Below are 20,455 nucleotides of genomic sequence, written 5' to 3'. Positions count from 1 at the left end.
TATATTAATTGAGAACAACTCGAATCACACCTAACATGTATAAGAAAATAAACTTTACAAAAAGGGTGGCGAACAGATGCAATCCATCCAGGTCAAAAAAAAAAAAAACAGATGCAATCCAAGGATTTGATGCAGAAACTGCGAAATCCTTGATTAATGAGAGGGAGACAAGGATTAAAGATGGGAGTTTTGAGGAAACAATTTCCCAATACAAGAAAAATGCTTCCCCCCACTTGTCTTCTACAAATTAGATTCGAAACATTGATTTTTCCCATAGGTACCACATTTCGCCTCTCTTCAATATATCCTCTGCTGCATCCATCTCTTTTACGTGAGTTCTCATGCATCAATGGCGTCCATATAACCTCCAGAAAGGCCAAGATATTCGTGCCTGTGAAGCCATGTTCCATCTTTCTCGCTCCCTCTCTACCTCTTTCTCTTTCTCTGCTGTTCTGTGCCTGCGTTAAATTGGTGGCTATGCCCTCCTCAAAAAAAAATCAATCATGAATGGCTGAACGTTTGATCATATATACAACCTCGCATGCCCCGCAAGCAAACCCAACTTGAAGAACTAAGCTATATTGACATGTGGACTTTTTAGACTTGTACTTCCTCTATCCTCCTAATGGCTTCATTTAAGTTAATTCGTTGCTCAGGGTTACTTTCGGTGCAAGCGGCTCCGACTTGGAGAATTTTCAGCATTTGATCTAAGGAGTTAGGGGTGTTTGCCATTTCAGGATCAATCACTTCTGCTTCTCTTCTCTCAGAAATTGCAGCGAGCACCCATTGCACGACGTCGGTGCCGCCCTTCCCGTTGCTATGATACTGAGAAGGGAATTTTCCGGTGAGGATCTCCAGGATGATGATTCCGAGGCAGTAGACGTCGACTTTCTGGGAAATTAGCTGGTGCTGAACGTAGTCTGGGGATTTGAAGGCGAATAATGCGTTGAAAGAATTGGGGTTGAGAAGCGGATGCAAGGCGTAATCAGAGAGGAGTGGCTCGTAATCTTGTGTGAGGAGGACATTGCTGGATTTCAAGTTGCCGTGGGGAAGATCGTAGGAAGAGAAGTGGGAATGAAGGAAGCGAAGACCTTGTGCAATTCCCTTGATTATCTTCAAACGCACGGGCCAGGTCAGATCAGCATGAGATGTTCCCCGATCACCTGAAACATAATGATCAAAGATTCTCGATCAAATGGGGTTACTATATATATATATATATATATATATATATATTGTTGAAATCCTGGTATGATCTGTTTGGTGCGTTTGAGTTGAGCTAGTACCATGCAAAACATATAACAAACTGCCTCTGGGCATGTACTCTGAGATGATGAGCTTCTCTTCTTTGCGAAAGTGGTATGCCAAAATGGTCAAGATGTTTGCATGTTTAATTCTCCCAAAGCCTCTCATCTCGGCGTCGAAAAAATCTCTACCTATCTGATTTATCGCTCTCACCCTCTTCACCACCACACTTAACCCGTTCGACATGGCCGCTTTATATGCCGATCCCAATGATCCGTTTCCAAGAACCTCCGCGGCCGCCTTCATCAAGTCCGGCAACCCAAACACGCCCTTCTCCTCATTCACCACCACCAGATCCGCGTTCCCGCTCTTGGGCACGCCCCTCTTTGAACCCGTCCCCCTCCGGCTCGAATCCGATTCTCTGCTTTCGGTTGAGCTCCCCACGTGCACTTGCACCACCTCGTCCACGCTATCTCTGCTCAGCACGCTGAAGTCGCCGTCTAGACGGCGCCTTGACCTAACCACTAAGAACAGCGCGACTGCGATGATCAAGCAGACGATGAAGAGGATGATCAACATGACGTGGCCGGAAGAATTTTTACTCTCGCCCTGCTGGTCGCACGCCTTGTCTAGAGGTTTCCCGCATAGCCCCTCGTTTCCCTTGAAGGAATTAGCCTCGAATTTGCTAAGCTCTCTGGGATTGGACCTTCAAGGTTGTTGTTGGACATGTCCAGCGATTTGATGCTTTGCGACAGAGGTGGGATGGGTCCGGAAAATTCATTGTTCTCGAGGTGAATCTCTAGGAGCATGTCTAGCTGGGATATGGAATTGGGGATGGGCCCCGAGAATTTATTCTCAGAAAGCCAGATTTTCTTCAGTGAGTTCAAATAGGAGAAGAAATCCGAGGGAATCTCCCCTGAAAATTGGTTGGTTGATAAGTATAAAGCCTTGAGAGCACCGATTTTGTTGAACTCTGGAATAGGACCCGAGAAGGAATTGTTGACTAAGCTGACGGTTCGAAGGCCTTTAATCTCCAGCATAGCGTCAATGTCGATCTTGCCGGAAAGACCCATGTCGGAAAGGTGGAGACCGATGATGGTGTTGTTGTCGCACATGATGCCGGCCCACCGGCAGGGGGAGGAATTAGGGACCCAGGAAGACAGAGAAGCAGAATTGGTGAAAGATTGCTTGAGCTTGAGGAGGGCGTCGGTGTCGGAAGAAGAAGAGAGAGAAGGAAGAGTGAGGAGGAGGAAGAGGAAGAAAAGGGAGAGTCGAACAGCGGCCATTTCAGAGGTATAGAGGTTGGTTGTGGGCATTGAAATGTACCGCTGCCCGAAGAGATTCTACTTCTGTGAGGGTTTTGGTTGACTTGCGTTTTTTGTTTTGTTGGAATGAAAGGGGAAGCCAAAGAAAGTTGCGTCATTTTGGTGTGCTGCGTCTGGCCATGGACACCACATTGATCCTGAAGCTCCCAAAATTTGCATCGCCTTCTAAAAATAGCCTATTCCCTCTAAGGCCATCCTTCCTCTGCTTCCGACATTCCTGGACTTGCAGAAATTTTGTAGATATGTTGTGCCATTAGCAAATGAGGAGTCTTCGCGGAGTAGCATCATGCACATTGCACAATCACCAAGAAAACAGAACGGCTCTTCCACCCTTAACGCTAATTTCGATTTGACGTGAAGTCTGCCCGCGAAAATTAGAGTAAAATCACCCTTGATATTTATTAACACATCCGAAAAATTGAAGCGCCAACTAAAAGAAAAAAATTTAAAAATATTAAATTATTTTTCACTAAACTCTACATTCTCTCCTACCATATCCTTTAATTATCTCATTGTGTAGGTTCTGGCCAAAAAAAAAAAATTTATCTCATTATGTAGGAAAATAATAATCAAGATTTATTTGAATTAATTTAAAAAATTGAATTTAAAGTCATAAAAAATGTAATTAAATAAATTATATTACATTAATAACCAACATTAATTCATTTATTTTTCCCCATCATTTTTAATTAACAAAACTCTTTTTTGAACTTCTATGATAATTAGGGGACGTAAAACTATACTCTAATATGACCAGAAGTGATTGGATTAACTTTTTAAAAATAATTTTATAAAACTTGATATAAATATGTAAGAGAATTTTTGTTTGTGAAAATACTTTTTAAATTTCCAAACATTTGTAAATATATCTGTCGCGATTTGAAATGGGAAGCAGCGCACATATTTTCAAATGTCAGCAAATTTTATATCCATGTAATTCTTTTTCTCATAATACAATTATGAGTGGAACATGAAACTCTGTTGATCGCAGTGTAAAGGTAAAGAATAATAACAATTACATTCCAACTCTGAAATGTTCAAAGCCTGTCGGTGCAAATATAATGTTGTGGTTAGAATAATACAGTGTTGTCGCATACAAGGAGTTTTCAAGGAGCAAAGCATTATGCAATAGCATGCGATCGCCGAGGAAACAGATCGCCTCTTCAATCCTTGACGCTAATTTGACGTGAAAGCCTGCACGTGGAAAATTATGTTCACATCCATTCACTCACATCATTCAAGCTTTAAGCATTCAATTAAAAAAACAAATAATCATTTATGAACTCCTCTTATCTTATTTACAAGTCATTTTTAACCTATCACACCAAAACCAATAAAAATCTTGAATCCCACCAACTCTGTCTTATTAAAATTTAATAACTTTCAAATTTTGCTTTTATTTAATGTACATTGTGCTTCATGAGTATAAAATCAACACATGATAAATGACGGGTCATAATGTAACTTAAAAATAGGATGAAAAAAACTGTCATCCTACCTTATAATCAAGACGAGAGAGTATACTACAAATGAATCTATTCGTGTATCTATATACTATTTTCTTGACATATACAGGCCGAGAGACAAGACAGTGCATAGTGCGGTAATCAAATGAATTAGAATGAAAGGAGCAATAAGAACGCATTACCGAGAAAATGTTGGCATGGCCAGGGTCCGCAACATGTGCCATCAAGTTTTCAATAGGGCCTTCGCCTGTATAAATAGCTTGGAACAAGAACCCTACAAAAGCCAGCATGGCCAGTCGACCGTTCTTGATCTCCTTGGTCCTCAGCACCATCACTGGCTCCGGCGATCCTCGTCCCCACATCATCGGGTCGAACCATAATCCCCCCGGGTACCCCACGTCCGGCTTCGGATTCTTCTTGTGCGGTACCTTGGGCTCAATGTCAACACTCCCTGGGTTAATCATATCGGCCCATCTCCTGCCCTCCACCCAGCCCATCAAGCCCAATTGCACCACAAGCAACGTCGTAGGGTCAGCAAAATATTCTCGAGCACCAGCATCGTACCAGGAGAAGTTCTCAATGTATCCCATCTTTTCTAATACTTCTGGGATCAGAATTCCCGATACCCCCAGCATTGCCCATCTCGCATGCATCAATTCTGCTTGAGCGAACCATTTTAGTAACTCTGGATCCGACCCTGAGAGATTTGAAGCTTGTTAATGGCAGAAACTAATCCCTGTAAATTTCTCGCCTAATCCAGCATAATGAAACACATACCTAATCCAAGAGGGTCGAAACCGAAATCTCCAGGAAGACTGTGATTGGCATGAAAATAAGAAACTTTGATATCTCAAGAACATGTCCTAGGAATTAGGAAAACTCTGAAACTAAACGTTGTATCTCATCAGCAAGTTAGATTACCTGCCATCGAGCCACTCGGGAGGTGAACTACCGGGAAACCACAATGGCCTATCCGGAGGAAGTGGCTCACAAACGCTTGATACTCCTTTCGTGGCACCGGGGATAAATTTTCTGGGAAGGCTTGTTGCTTTTCTTCCCAGGAAGATCTTCTGGTGTATTTCTCTGTACCAAAACTAGATACGTTACAACAGAATGAGAGCGCAGAGGATGGTTTAAATGGTAGGCCCATCAAAATTTTAGGGATTGAATAAAGACCTGTTAGGAAAAGTTGACAGTGCCGTGGGGGATATGGCTAAGGCCATGGATCATCAACCTGAAATGTGCAGAGTTTAGTAAGAACAAGCTAAGGTTCTACTTTCAGTTGGCGATGGTTTATCTGCTAACTGGGTGATGGATATTTCTTGGAACAAAGGGGAGCAAGCACAAGCCAATGGCATGTGAAGTTGGCACGTGCTTAGGATACGTGAGTATGGGTCTTTTTGTCACGACCCAGATGAGGCCCAAAAAGAAATTGCTTCGCTTTCTTTGATCTCGTTGTAAGCCCAAATATAGTTATTCCAAAAAATTGGAGGCCAGCTTGAAATTGATTTCCTCTGGGTGTTCGGCCCAAAAGATGATTGCTATCAGTTAGTATCTGACGAGGATTAGTATTGAACGATGTTTCAGAGAAATCGAATCGGTAAATAACTAATAATTTTGTCACTCAGAAAAAAAAAACTAATAATTTTGTGGCTGAATTGAGGAGTTGAGACTTTTTTGGTCAATACAATGATTAGTAGGGTGATGATATTTTAATTTTGTGTTTTGTTGGCTGATAGTGGACATATATAATTTTTAAGGAAGAGATTTGGACAATGATATTATTATTAAGACGTTAGGTAAGTATGTTAACGTTTGAGTTTGAGAGGAATTGAGCTCAATTTTGTACTTGTTCTGATAAGAACTCGCCACCAGCTCACCCACTCCATTATATATTGCTTCGTGTCACCGCAATACACACGGCCTTTTTCATAAGCAGTTCAGCTATATTGTTATAAATCCTCTGAATATATATATATTTATATATATTGCATAAGAATTCGAAGCGGAAAGGCATTTTTGGTGACAATTATAATATTCATTTGTTTATATTCTCAAACATAACTTTGACCTTCGCTTTCGACATCCGCAATAAAATATAGGGTATTAAATTTCTAAGGAAGACAGGACGAGTTGGCGAACAAATCATTGAGGGGAAGCTTCATTAATTAGTTCGTCCACTGACCGGTAGTTTTGGTGAAGCAAGAGCCAATGGATAGTATTTGTTAACAAAACAATATTAATGATAGTAACTGGAAATTTAAAAGTGGACGACGACTTAAACATGAAGATTTGAGAAATAAGAATACTTTTACAAGGAGATAACACGTGTAAGAAAATACTAAAAGCTTAGTCATGGAGACTTCTCAACCAGAGATTCTAATGATTTGCTCGACAAGGCAGGGACTCTATATATGAGTAACCTCGTTGGCTTTCTTTGTTCGAAACAGAAAAGAGAACAATGAGCAGACGCAGAATTAATCCATACATATGATCACTTACTAATTGATGTCCTCTTTCATGCCTCGCGGAAATGGCTTCTGGACCTGAGCTCATATTATCTGCTTTCCGGGACCATCAACAGCTTAATCAGAATCATTTTGACCATCTTCTTCTTTTTTTTTGGGGGGGGGGGGTTTGTTTTTATATTCTACTGATGTGACTCAGACACAAGTTGTGAGTTTACGCCAGCAATGAGGACTTATGAAATAAACTGACCTTAATTATTATATCTGGTACTTAATATAAGATCTTTTGATTTTTATTTTGATCATAAATATAAAATCTTAATCCACTTTGCGTCTCATGTTTATGCACTTCTAACCAATACACTTGATTAATAAAGATATTTTAGAAAAGACAACACATATTTATTATAAACAACTAACTTAACTTATTTTCTTAATATACTCTAATTAGTCAACTAACTCTTATATTTAGAATCGGAGTTAGTAGTAGATAAGGAAAGACTATTTGGGAGTTCACCAAAAACAAGGGACTACTTGGGATTTTAAAGTATTTATGCATGTGTTTTTTATTTGTATGCATATTTAATACACATAATAATTTGATACAGCTGATTGTGTATGGTTTATGTGTCACAAGATACATGACCGGGTAGAGGGACAGGGACTTAAGGAGCCGGTGCATTCTAAACTTACAATGACACAGCAGATCAGATGCGCCACAAGAGAGAGAGAAATAGTTGGGTAATTGTGATTGATGGAAGGAGCCAACTGGTTTCGAAAAATACCACCTCCCCTCGTTGATGTTGATATGAAAATTAGCTGAGAGATCAGATTTGATCATAAATATAAATATAAGATTTTAATACTTATAAACTGATCTGCTCTATGATATAATGCTGTACAGGAGTATTTTAAAAAAATTATCTCACGTTTATTACAATTAAATATTTGAATTGATTTTCTTGAATTACTCAAATTAATAAACTAGTTTTTATATTAAAGATTAGAAGGAGTAATATTCTGGGAATACAAAATATCTTGAGATTCATTTAAATCAATCAATCCGTCGTTATCTCTCTATAATCTCAATCAATAAGATAATGTATATATGATTTGAATTAAACGCCAGAAAATCTCTACCATATATTTACAGTATTGAATGAAGAGGTTAAATACTGATTTAATCTACATATATAATTATAATTTCAACATGTTTAAATTAAATATATTTGTATCATTCGGATAATATAAATTAATTGTTCAATTTATACTATATTTAATTAGGAAAATAATTTTATTAAATATTTTGGCTCATCAAGGCGGATCTGAAATCCAACAGTATATTTCATCCTCAACAAATAAGATGGGTATGCAGAGCAGGTGAAATTGTTAATATCGATGCAGATGAATCGTAAATTTGATGTGTTTTGCCTTAAGGTGGCAAATAGGGGCAGTTGTAAGTGACAGGTCACATATCTTTCTATAGTAGCAACGTAACATCCACTTGAAAAAAAATCATTTACCTTCTTTTTTTGCAACAGTGAGAACTGAGAATATTATTCAACGATACAGATTTTTTTTTTTTTTTGCACAATCCCGAACTCATAAATATAACAACTTGTTATCAATTTTATTTTTCAGGTAAAAAAATAAATTGTGTTTTTTTTTGTCTCGTGCTCATAAATGGTGTTGTTTTAGATTATATGTATATTTTTTGAAACTAATGATTAATGGGAAAACCGTCTAGGCCACAATTATGCCAATTTTTATAATACCTGCACCCAGTAGGGAAAAAAGTAAAGTAGTGAACTAGTGATACTCAAATAATGAATTGTCCTATTAATTTGCACCCTCACATACGTTTCTCATCAATGAAAGGACTAACCCCCCGGGGGAGGTGAGGGAGATAAATCCTTTTTTTTTTTTTTCCTAGCCGGAGATAAATCTTATGCTACAGGCGTACCTTAGCATATGTTTTTTTACATGCCATTCACTAATGCGGCGACATTTATTTCTTACAATCTTGACCTGAACACCAGAACATCTTCGAGGTCAACAGAAAAAGGAGAAGGAAAAACTAAAACATAGCCATGGGAACAAAACGGTAATAATTGTCGAAAGTGTTGGGAGTTGGGAGGGGTTGGGCGTGTGAGACTGTCAGATTATAAATTCTCAGGCCTCCTTTCGCGTTTGAGATCCGTGGTTTTGCAATTAAACGAAGTGTCCATCTTCAGCAACCTCATATCGTAAGACACAGCTTGCCTTTCAATTTACTCCACCGCATATTTTCAAAACGGATCTCCTGCACCGCTGAGACTGCTCAGTACTAACAAGGGCGTTTGAATCACTCGCGAAATCTTCCACCTTTACCACTATTTCACACCATCTTCGGTCAAAATTTTCCCTGGGATGCTCGCTCCTCTTTGAAAACGCTATACCCAAGAAAGGAATCGATGTTCACTTGCAGCAGGCAAAGGCTTTTTCCGGATACCTACCCCGTTAGCTGTTAAAACCAAGTTGATTCCGACCCGTTTTCGTACTTGAATGATGGTGGAGACCTTATCACTTGGGCGGTTCCACCACCAGAGGCTCGATTTTAAGCGCTGGATCCCGGCATTCTTGACCTCGCACAAGACCCTTTTCACTTTTCTTTGGATCGTTGCATTTGCATCTGTTTTTCTGTGGCAGAGGAACATAGTCGATGGCTTCTTTATATTCGGTCGGGTCCCAGTTAGGCCAATGCCGAAGCTTCGACCCATAGCCTTCAACTTGACGGATTTTGGAGCGGTGGGTGATGGGGTTACTGTAAACACTGAGGCTTTTGAGAGAGCTGTTTCTGCTATCTCTAAGTTCGGGAAGCGAGGGGGAGGGCAGCTAAATGTGCCACCAGGTCGTTGGCTAACGGCACCATTCAATCTTACCAGTCATATGACTCTATTCCTGGCTGAAGATGCTGTCATACTTGGTATTCAGGTGGGTTAATCTGCGATATTACTGTTTCGATAAGATTCTTCGCTGCTAATTAAAGTTCTGCATTTCGTTCGAATCGTGAGGTTTTAAATTTAGTAATCACGCAACTATAACAATTCTTTTCTTGTAAGTTAACGATCAAGGATAAGTTGTATAAATAAGAAGAAAAAGTAAAGGAAATTTCAAGAACTAGTTGTTGGAGAAACTATAAATTTTCAGAATTTAGACAATATTTTTAGTCGTTTCGTATGCTATGATCTTCTGTAATTGGAAATTGAGAGCCTCATTTTTCACATATCTGTGTTTTTGTTATTTTTGACCAGGAACTTAGATCATTTTCTTCTTTAATTACAAGGTCAGATTCCTTCTTATATATAAATATCAAACTGAGCTAAAAACTTCTTCATAATGCATTGGAAAGTGATACAAGATTTAAGCTCATGGTGATTGTTGATTAGGTGTGTGATAAGCTTAAAATTGTTTTGATATGTGATTTGATTGTTGATAGAGCCTCGATACATTTACATTGATGAAGTATTCCTTTCAAATTGTCTATGCGATAACTTTCTTGTATTTGCTTGTTTGTGGAACAAATTTTCACGGTGAAATCTGTGTTGATTGTCTTTGGAGGGTTGTAAATCTTGATTGCAAATCAAAGCATTGCCGTGTTTAGTAACTCAGCTTTGGCTAATGTGTGAAATGGAGACAGGGCACTCCAACAGTAAAAACTAATGAAATGTCTGGAGACAATGCAATGGATCCTGTTAGAATTTGTTTAAGCATGATGCCACATAATTGGTTTGGAGTATAGTTAGATATTAAATTGTTTCATATCTACCATGTAAATATTGCTTGAGTCAAATATATCATGGTCAGAGTTTAAGATCCAATGCACTACATTGTTTTAAGAAGGAACAGGAAAAATATGGGGAATAACAAGAAAGAAATTAGAAACGCAAGTATCATTATCAAAGATTTTGACTCACTTCTAGTGTAGACTGCTGGAACCAATCTGGCTGTCTTGACTGGAGTTGTTTGGCACAATCTTTTATCGCGACCTCAATATTGATGATTTTGGTTCGAAAAATTTCTTGTAGGAATAAACTTTAGCCTAGTAACAGAGGGATGATCAAGCTTGTGGCATTGGCAAAAATTAAAAAGTTCATTTAAAAGCAATGCAACTATGCAATCACATATACGGCTTTAAGGCAACATGAGTACCATATCAAACAAGATGCTAGAAATTAGGAAGAAATTGGCTTAAAGTCTTACTCAAATGACTCAAATTCAGTTATACCCTATTCTTATTAAATTGTATCATCTATCTCTTTGATTGTAGGGCCAATGTTTCTAATCCAATCTTCCCTTAGATGAGGCTACCTCTTATAATCCTCATCACCAATCTGTCTTTGTTCCCTCATAACGGAAGCTATCATTTAAATTGGAATTATTTTCTTGTGTGATGACTGATAGGATGAAAAGCACTGGCCGCTGATGCCTCCACTGCCTTCATATGGGTATGGAAGGGAGCATCCTGGACCTCGATATGGCAGTTTGATTCATGGTCAAAATCTTAAAGATGTTGTGATAACAGGTGAGGCTATTTTTTCTTCTATTGACAAAATCATTGCCTTCTCTTAATGGCAAAGGTATTTGCTTGGTATACAATATCACTGTAAGCACATTAGAGTCTGTATCTACTGGTAGTGGCCGAATCTTACTGTCATATTTGGCAGCACCATTGGTTCTGAACCTATGAGCTAAAGGAGACCAATGATATTCAATTTTGTGCATCTCAAAAATTTTCCTTCATGTTTGAGATCTCTTGTATAGTTCATAAGTGTGAGTTTGTAGCTCCTTGGGTCCACATTCTTTATCATTCCTTTGTATGTTAAATCATTGAGTGATTGTGCTCGGCTGTGCTTCAACACTGATTGAGAATTCAGTTGCTCTAGTATTTAATTTATCACTACAAAGCTTTATTTAATTCAGTCAGCTTGCCTCCCAAGCCACTCTTGAGGATTCAAAAAGTGAGGAAGGCCTATGACAGTGTAAGACTGTACATTCACATCAACCTTGCTTCTCTGATTGGTTGATTGAGTAATATCACCCTAAACTTGGCTATTTTTCAATGGCCTCAAATGTGTCTATCAGCAAAGTTTGCTTTGGATATTATTAACTCATTGTTCAATATACTTCTATATGAGATTGTACAGTGCACTACTAATAGGTAGGCAAGCAGGCTGAAAGCAAAATTTATCCCTTTATATCATTTCTTTTAATATTTAGCTTCTAAGTTTCTGTAATTCTATGCTATGGCTTATGCTGGTGGACAGGGCATAATGGTACAATAAATGGACAGGGCCAAACATGGTGGAAAAAATATCGCCAGAAGCTTCTCAACCACACAAGAGGGCCACTTGTTCAGATCATGTGGTCGAGTGACATAGTGATAACTAATATAACTTTGCGTGACTCTCCTTTTTGGACCCTTCATCCATATGACTGCAAGAATGTGACAATAAAGAATGTTACAATTTTGGCTCCTGTATTTGAAGCTCCAAACACTGATGGCATAGACCCTGGTAAGTATCCTTTACTAGGCCCAAACTTAATTTCTTATGTTTTTATGCGTGATTTGCTAACTAGTGTGCCCCTTCAAGTTTTAGTGGTTACCTAATAAACTAACTTAAAGATGCTTCATGATAAGGAAGCCAGAAAACCGTGGGATTTGGTGCGTTATATGTTTGAGAACTCAACCTTATGCACAATCGGACTTTGTGGACCAAGTAGGCTAGTTCTGTTGATGAATTTGCAAATCCCAGCTTAGTTTTCTGTGGGAGTACGTTTAATAAGGCAGAATGAGATTAAGTGTTCTCTATCTGTAAGGTATGAGGAGTCAAGTATGTAGAAATTGTGTCTTGTCTGAGACTGATTAATTTTGGATCCTATAATCTGATTTTAGTTTCAAGTCAGTATTGATAATCTGTGTGAACTTGTAGTTTTCCGTTTGTGCACCAACAAGATCGACCTACAATGATACCCTGACATTTAAATTCTGTTAATGCTTAGTTAGCTTGGTTTTCAATTATCATTACATGACACGAGCTATCTGGATACAATCTGAGAAATGGTCTGTTAGTTTGCTTTTTACTGAAATGTTAATTGGTGTCAGATTTTCACGTGAAGAATTTAACAAACCCCACTTTCTATGATACAAACAGATTCTGTTGAGGATATGCTGATAGAGGACTGTTACATTAGTGTCGGAGACGATGCAATAGCTATAAAAAGTGGCTGGGATCAGTATGGAATTGCCTATGGAAGACCTTCCACCAATATAATCATCCGTAATCTTGTTGTTCGCTCTATGGTCAGGTAAACCATGACTCACTTGTAATTTATGCTTGCATTTTATCATCTTACCATATTGTTTCAAGGATAAAACTTGCACATCTACAAACCTGTATAAATCAAGCTTCCTTTGCCTAAAAGGATACATTGATCTTCCCAAGTGCCTCTTATCATGCCTGCTCCCAGCTGTGTGCGGCAGTTTCTCTGTTCTTGCTTGGGAAATGGGAATTGGAATTTAAGTAAATTACGTACTTGTGGCCTTAATGTAAATACTGTTAGAAATCTCAGAAAATTAGGTTCCATATCTTTAACTAATCGATGCATTGAATGAAATGATAGATTAATTGAGATCTACCTTGAATGAAATGCAACAGTGCTGGAATCTCAATAGGCAGTGAGATGTCTGGGGGTGTATCCAATGTGACCGTGGAGAACGTTCTTGTGTGGCAATCCAGACGTGCTGTGAGGATTAAGACAGCCGCTGGAAGAGGTGGTTATGTTCGCGAAATAACCTACCGGAATCTAACATTTGACAATGTCCGTGTGGGCATTGTTATCAAGACAGACTACAATGAACACCCAGACGCAGGGTATGACCCACAGGCACTTCCAGTGCTAAAAGACATAAGCTTCACCACTATCCATGGCCAGGGAGTTCGTGTGCCAGTTCGGATTCACGGCAGTGAAGAAATACCGGTAAGGAATGTAACATTTCGGGATTTTTCAGTTGGGACTACCTACAAGAAGAAGCGCATCTTCCAGTGCGCTTTTGTTCAGGGTCGTGTAATAGGAACCATATTTCCTGCTCCCTGTGAGAATCTTGACCGTTACAATGAGCAAGGAGAGTTGGTAAAGCGTTCTGCCTCCCAGAATGTAACAGATATAGACTACGATATCTGAGGTAACGTCTGGTTCGCAAATTCCCGTATTTTGTTTCCGTCAATGGGGCTTCAATGTATGTTATTATTTTTCTGGGAATCGGAGCAGTTTAAGTCGTCTCTTCCGCTCTCTGCAATTTCATTTTCTTGCTCCATTTTATAAGATGCTTTCCAATGCGATGGAGTTGTATATAAGGAAAATTTTTCTTCTGCTCATATGAACATTTACGAGATAACATATGAATAGACGCCATTTCCCTGAGAGAGTTCATTAAGTTTCTTGATGTTGTTCTTTGTTGTCATTTTTTATGCTCAAGAAATAAGTTTCCTGGCCATGAGCTGATAATTCCCGTCAGTACGACATTTTTATATTGTTGTATTCTTATTCTTCTACACTCGTAAATATGTAGTATAAATATTATACCAAGTGCTATTATAGTATTATTCGTAAATCACAGTTTCTCAAATTCCATATTCCATATAATATGGGGAAAACTGGGGAAAAGGACCTGATCCAAAATCCGCTTATTATCTTCCGTGATTCCGAACTTTTTCTTCCTTATTCTGTAATCTCTGCCCTTTAGCTAAATAAATATTTGAGACTTGGACTAATCAGTCCCAAAATCTCAAGGCGTGCTCTGTAACTGGTAACCCGTATTGGACATTACCCTTTTTTTGGTACAATATTGGACATTGTTAAAAGAATGGATATTTAAATTTTACTGATTGCACACCCCCCCCCATCATTAAAAGAATGGATACTTAAAAAGAAGATATTCCGCATTTTTCACGGATAATTAAATTTACTATTTTTTAAACTACATGAAATTTAGATGGGTTAAAATTGAATTTTGCCTTGGAAATTTATGTGCAAGGGCTGAGTATTGAGAAGTTTTTGTTGAATCAATATTACCTCAAAAGTGTTAAAAAAAAAAACTTCATTGACATCACACCTTTATTTAAACAATTTCAGTGTAATATTAATCAAACAAATTTTTTCAAAAACCTATAATTCCTACACAAAAAAATTGCACCTTTAACACATTTTAGTTTTAGAGTGGTGGAGTATATTCTTGACAAAGCCAATTGGGACAGCAGGCAGCAAAACCTGAGGTGTGACCGGGTCACCTTCTCTGTGTTGTCGTTTGAATTGTCAACAGTAGACCAAACCTAACTAAGCCTAAATTCGCATGTGACTAATTGGGCTCGGCTTGGTCACCAATGCCTCATCCATTTAAAAATCATGATCTCTAGTACGATTTTTTAGGTCTGGGTTGGCACTGACGTGACGATAATTTCATAAAAGACCAAGAAGGCGCCACCGGTGAAACAAATTAACCTTTTATCTATTACGTCAACTTCAATTAACAGTTACCGGCAAAAATGACTGAGCAATCTAGCATACATCCTAAGGAACTGGCTCTCATTATTAAAAGAAATATATAAAACGCTTAGTCAACCAAATCATAATTATGAGGTGGAAGGTCTTAAAACAAAAACGACCAAATGTTGGATTGCTTATTGAAGCCAGAGACGTGATTTGTTTCCCTCATCCAGAGTCAACAAGAGCGACTGTGCACGTTTTTTTATATCCTTATAATGTAGTACATGATAAATATCCCACGACTATTATGTATATTCTTATTTTCCATTTTTACATCCCACTGTGGGTAGCGTAAAAGAAACCAATCTTGCTTTCCTGGTAAGAAAATAATCGATTCTCTGTATAATATTCATTACATACACTTTCTGTTAGTATTTTTAACCCTAATTATTCCCTTCAATTTTTATAATAATGACGTCATTTTCCATCTCTTAATCTCTTTTCTCCGTTTTCTTAAAGTTTTATTCCATCCCACCCAAGGTCCTTAATTAGCGAATTCATGACTAATACTAGAGGTGAGCAGAACCAAACTAAAATTGAAAACCGAAAACCAAATTCATTTCAGTTTTTCTCTTCAGTTTTGGATTCGATTTTTGTTTACTAGATATTCGGTGTTGAGTTTTTGGTTTGATTATCAGAAAATAATTTCGGTTAAAACTCAATAACCAAAATTAAAGGCAGAATGTTAGCTTTTTGTGTTTCTGTCCAAGTTTAGGCTCAACAATAAGACTTTTATAAACAAAACACAAAACTTCAGGGAAAAGAAGGAAAGATGTCAATTTCTATTCAAATGTAAGATAATAATTTTGTATTGGGATACTTGATAAAAAAAATTGTATTGGGATAAAGTACTTAAATACCCAAAAATATTCATGAAGAAGCATTCAACCCTGAAAGTTTTTTTTCTTTTACTCTTATATGTTCTCAAAGTCAACAGTCAAACTTAATGGTAAAAATGGTTCATTAAATAACTATGCTAGAAATAACACTTCAAAAATATACAAAGCCAAAAAAAATTTTCAGTTTCCATCGTATATACTTCTTTAAACAACTTATCCCTTACGTATTTAGTGAGCTTCCGAAAAACCAAACCACAATAATTCAGTTTACTCGGTTGAGTTATTTTCTTTATTTTGGTTACGATTTAGTGTTAAAAATATATTCAATACTCAATTTGATTTTTTTTCCCGAGTACTCATTCATAATTTATTAGCTTATGCTAGATCAAATCTTTAATATCCTTTGAAATTTACCTGAAAAATATTTTTTTTCCACAAAGCAGCACTACAGTGCATGTAGTCATCAGATTATGATTATTAAAATAAATTGTAATGAGATGATCTGGTTTTAAATGAGAAAATAGCCTAATTGAGAAGATAAATAAATGATTTTTATTTTTAAAGAGTACATATTACATAGTACATCAAAGTCAACTTTATGTTTTAAAAAAAAACTATCACGACATGCATACAGGAGGGACCGTTGTATTATAATTTTTAGAATAAAAAGTACTAATAAATTTATACATTGAGTTAATGAGGTCGTCCTCGGCGTCTCATTATTTGTCATCGTTCAAATCGACAAATTCACGATAATACCCTCAAGGTTAACCAGACCCGATCATTGATCACGCTCCCTTCGTTTCAAGATGCACTATGAATCGCTGTTAATAGATAGTTTAGGACCACCTAAATAAAGATTTTTTTCTTCATTAATTTAGGTTTTGGGGTTTATTTCAAGTGTTAAATCTCATAATACGTCAGGTTAATATTATATATACAAATCCAGTTTAGATGGGACTTTGTCAAAATGTCAATCGTAGCAAGTAAGAAAATTGAAAGCAGCCGACGATAAAGCAGTGAACAAGGCTGACTGGTGAAGAGATACGAGTCTTCCAGGAAATTAAATGGTAACTTGTCTGGTTGAAAATGCAACACCGCCAAATATTTAATAATACCGTGCATTCTGAAATTCTTCCGCCCTCGAAGATCTTGTGTATCTACATATACTGAAAAAGAAAACAGCAACAACGACAAGTCCAATGAAAAGTCAATATAATGCTAGATCCTATGAATCATTCGTATGATATATGGATGTTATCTCAGACGGATTAATGCGATGGTCAGGCCACGTTTAATCTTTGTGTTTAAAACGCTCGTGATGCACGCTATATATTGTTAAGCCTAACTCTGGCGTAAGTCCATTTTTGCATAACATATCTATAATCAAGTTTAATTTATGTGGATGAAATTAAATTACACTAGTCAACAAGGTTGGCTATTAATCAACGCAATATCTTCGTATGTGAGTGTGTGCACATTTTCTGCCACAAAAAAAAAGGGTAGAAAAGTTCACAATTGTAAGAAGAGGCCATTCAATAGGGACATTCTTACTAGAAAAGAAAAATCACGAAACACGCTCCTCGGGGGAAAATTTTTTTTACAAATCAAGCATTTCAAAGAATTAGATTGACCATTGAATGCTGATTATGAGTTGATGAGTTTTGTTCCTCTCTTTTTTTTTTAATAGCTCGATCAGAGTCCTAAAAAAGGATCGGAATATGCAAAAAGGGTTCAAGTGCAGGCATTTCTGGACAGAGGGATTGTCTTTTAATTTGAATTTGAATGTTTGATCATTTGAACCGAAATACAAAAAAGCAAATTGATAGGTACTTCAGAGATTTGCTGTGTTAGAGTTTTCTCCCCCTTCCGTCATCTTGAAGGGTTCTCGCACTGATCTATGCGTGTGTGAGAGGGAGAAAGAGACACGTACGAAAGGAATTCCTGACCCATCAAATTAAAGGCTTCATTATTCTGGTTGATGCTTGAGCACACTATAAACGAGGGCAATAGCGAATTATTCTCCTTCTCTTTTATTTAGTAAATAACTTAATTTTCTTAACTCATATCAGATAAGTATGAACACTTGAACAGAATCATATATCCTGTGACCTAACCTTCTTTCATCGTGACAGGGAAAAAGATGCTACATCCAGTTCTAAATATAAGAGCTGATTGACTAATTTGAGTAGATCAAAAAATAAGTTAAGTTAGTTATTTGTAATAAATAAATATTATCTTTTCTAAAATATTCTTACCAATTAAATATATCGGTTAGAACTACCATTATTAAAAAGAATATCTCGGGAAAAATACATAAATATAAGAAATAAAATGGATTTGGGTTTATATTTAGAATCAAAATAAAAGTGAAACAAGACAGTACATGGACATTATTAAACAGATTAAATTAGTATTACCAGTCAAAATATTTGATGAGATATATATGTTGTTCATATCCCGGCCATAAATAACACTTACATCTGGTGCTTGTGCGAGGTCACAGAGAGGAGGTGGCTGCTGGGGGAAAAAAGGCAGGAAGGATGAGGAGGAAGACAGAACAAAGCAAGGGACAGCTAACTGTCGTGGGTGAGGCCAGAGAAGCGAGAATGGGGGTTATTTGCATGAGAATAATGGGAAGAGGTAATTGTGGAGAAAGGCAAGGGTGATTTGGGAAAAGTGCGCGGGAGAGGAAGATCACGTGGAACGGTGGGTCCAAATAAAAGAAGAAAAAGGTTGGGAGGGAATCAAATCCATGTCTAGGACTGGGTCTGGGTGGTGTCCCGTGAATTGCATTAATGTGCACATCACATGTTCCACCCACCGCCCTCCCTCCTCTCTTTTGCCTAACATCACCTCATTATTGCTTTTTTTTTTTTTAAATTATATCCACCTCCCACGTTATCGTCACCATCCATTTGCTTTGCTGCCTCCAAGCTTATTATTTTTAGTATTTAAAAAGAAGTAGTACGTGTTCGTAAATCGTAAACCTTCCTCACAATCATCCCAACCACCTCCCCCCTGTAGCTGCCCGCGTTTTCCACACGCCTCTCCTCACTCTTCATTCTCTACCTTCCCTCGCATATATCTCCCTCTTGTAACGCGCTTCCTCTCCCTTATCATTTTGGGATGTTTAGATAATGTGAAAAGTACTTTTTTTAAACTCTTTTTATAAATTGAAATAAAAATTTTCACATTTTATTGTAAAATTATTTTTAAAATTATAATTTGATTTCTATCTAAATACCCTCTTTGTTATCCATCACTTCTTTTCCCATTCATATTAATAATATCCGACACACATTAATGATATCCAACATTTTTAGGTGCCTATAGATGTAGGAGAGTCACGCCTGATTAGAACCAATAATACTTAAATATGACATAATCAAATAACCATATGCAAACAATTATATCTATCCATACTAAATTTAATTATTTACCCCCTTCTACGTTTCTCATATATCTCCAAATTCGACCTCTTTTATTCTGCTTCCATATATCCTGCTCCCATTCTCTATTTCATTCTCCTAAAATAAACCATTGTAACGGTGCTGCAAATTATTTTTTTTAAAACGAAAAAACAAAGCAAAATAGAGGCGCTGTGATAATTTTGAAACGCAATAAAACCATACAAAGAGAAAAAAGAATATGGTCTGATATGGGAGCGTGGAGGGAACGTTCATTGCGACAAGAAGTCGTCTGCACCCTCGCTTGCTCTCTTATCAATTTATTAGTAATATTCCATCAGGAATTAAACGCACATAATTACTCTCTTTTCTACATTTTTATTTATTATTGTATTTATAGTCAAATTATACTGCCCTGAGAAAACATTTTTAAAAATAACATGTGATTTTTTATACAAAAGAAAATGTCACATGATAGTGGACTATAAAAACATCCATTTATCTATAAAAAAAAAAAATTCTATCCGGGACACTTTTTTTAATAAATAACTAATTAAACCGCGTGACTTGGATCGGCCGCGAATTAAAGAAAAACTTTGCCCTCCACGCGGAGAAGCCATCCGCGGGCTTCTGCCATGTGTCGCATTATTATTGCTCCGACGAACGCGCAATTCTTAACTCCTTTTTTTGACTCCTTCACGAGCGTCGAGTGTCTCTTATTTTTTTGGCCCCCTAAACTTCCTTTCTTGCGTTCTAGAATGAAAAGGGCTCACAAAACAGTCACGTTTAGATATTGAAAAAAGTTTCAGTAAAAAGTAAGAATAAAATTAAAAATTAAACTATTTTTTACATGCATTTTCAATTGATCGTCTTCCCTTATTTCCTTTCGAAACCATATAAACTGTTGCAAAAAATTTTAAATTCATTTCTGTTTTATATTAAACATCACGATCATAGTGAAAAGACTTTAAAATCAGAGATAATAATGTATAAAATTTAAATCACAAATGAATAAAATCATCTTTGGGGTGGCTTGGCCCCTTTTCCCGCAAGAATATCAAATCAAGGGAGGACTCTATACTGAGTTGTTGTGCAGGAACCAGAGCCGTTACATGG

General features: G+C 37.1%; 3 protein-coding genes across 4 annotated transcripts; 1 reads left to right on the top strand and 2 right to left on the bottom strand.

Annotated features, from left to right (window-relative positions):
• Window positions 1-253: 253 nt before the first annotated feature.
• On the bottom strand, window positions 254-2,531 carry LOC114738850 (pollen receptor-like kinase 3). Its single transcript, XM_028926916.1, is given in 3 exon segments — window positions 254-1,163; window positions 1,287-1,934; window positions 1,937-2,531. Coding segments are annotated over 3 exon segments (1,809 nt in total). The 3' UTR covers window positions 254-597.
• Window positions 2,532-3,621: 1,090 nt separating this feature from the next.
• Window positions 3,622-5,339, bottom strand: LOC114738854 (photosystem I chlorophyll a/b-binding protein 6, chloroplastic). 2 transcript variants are annotated; one of them, XM_028926919.1, is made up of 5 exons: window positions 5,213-5,339; window positions 4,958-5,125; window positions 4,814-4,851; window positions 4,219-4,733; window positions 3,622-3,764 (listed from the first exon to the last, which is right to left on the bottom strand). In XM_028926919.1, exons 1-5 carry the CDS (start codon window positions 5,257-5,259, stop codon window positions 3,747-3,749), a joined length of 786 nt encoding a protein of 261 aa, XP_028782752.1. In that variant the 5' UTR covers window positions 5,260-5,339; the 3' UTR covers window positions 3,622-3,746. The 2 variants fall into 2 exon arrangements, with proteins under 2 accessions (XP_028782752.1, XP_028782753.1); XM_028926920.1 differs by having other exon boundaries at window positions 4,958-5,119; window positions 5,213-5,332.
• Window positions 5,340-8,721: 3,382 nt separating this feature from the next.
• Window positions 8,722-14,044, top strand: LOC114738855 (probable polygalacturonase). Its single transcript, XM_028926922.1, has 5 exons — window positions 8,722-9,477; window positions 10,948-11,068; window positions 11,811-12,059; window positions 12,699-12,852; window positions 13,203-14,044. The coding sequence occupies exons 1-5, from the start codon at window positions 9,049-9,051 to the stop codon at window positions 13,726-13,728; spliced, it is 1,479 nt and encodes a 492-aa protein (XP_028782755.1). The 5' UTR covers window positions 8,722-9,048; the 3' UTR covers window positions 13,729-14,044.
• The last annotated feature ends 6,411 nt before the right edge of the window (window positions 14,045-20,455 follow it).

This window comes from Neltuma alba, unplaced genomic scaffold (genome assembly GCF_004799145.2).
Source record: "Neltuma alba isolate B1F8T4 unplaced genomic scaffold, ASM479914v2 tig00013698_pilon, whole genome shotgun sequence".
Lineage (NCBI taxonomy): Eukaryota > Viridiplantae > Streptophyta > Magnoliopsida > Fabales > Fabaceae > Neltuma > Neltuma alba.
This window is presented reverse-complemented; position numbering and strand designations above follow the sequence as displayed.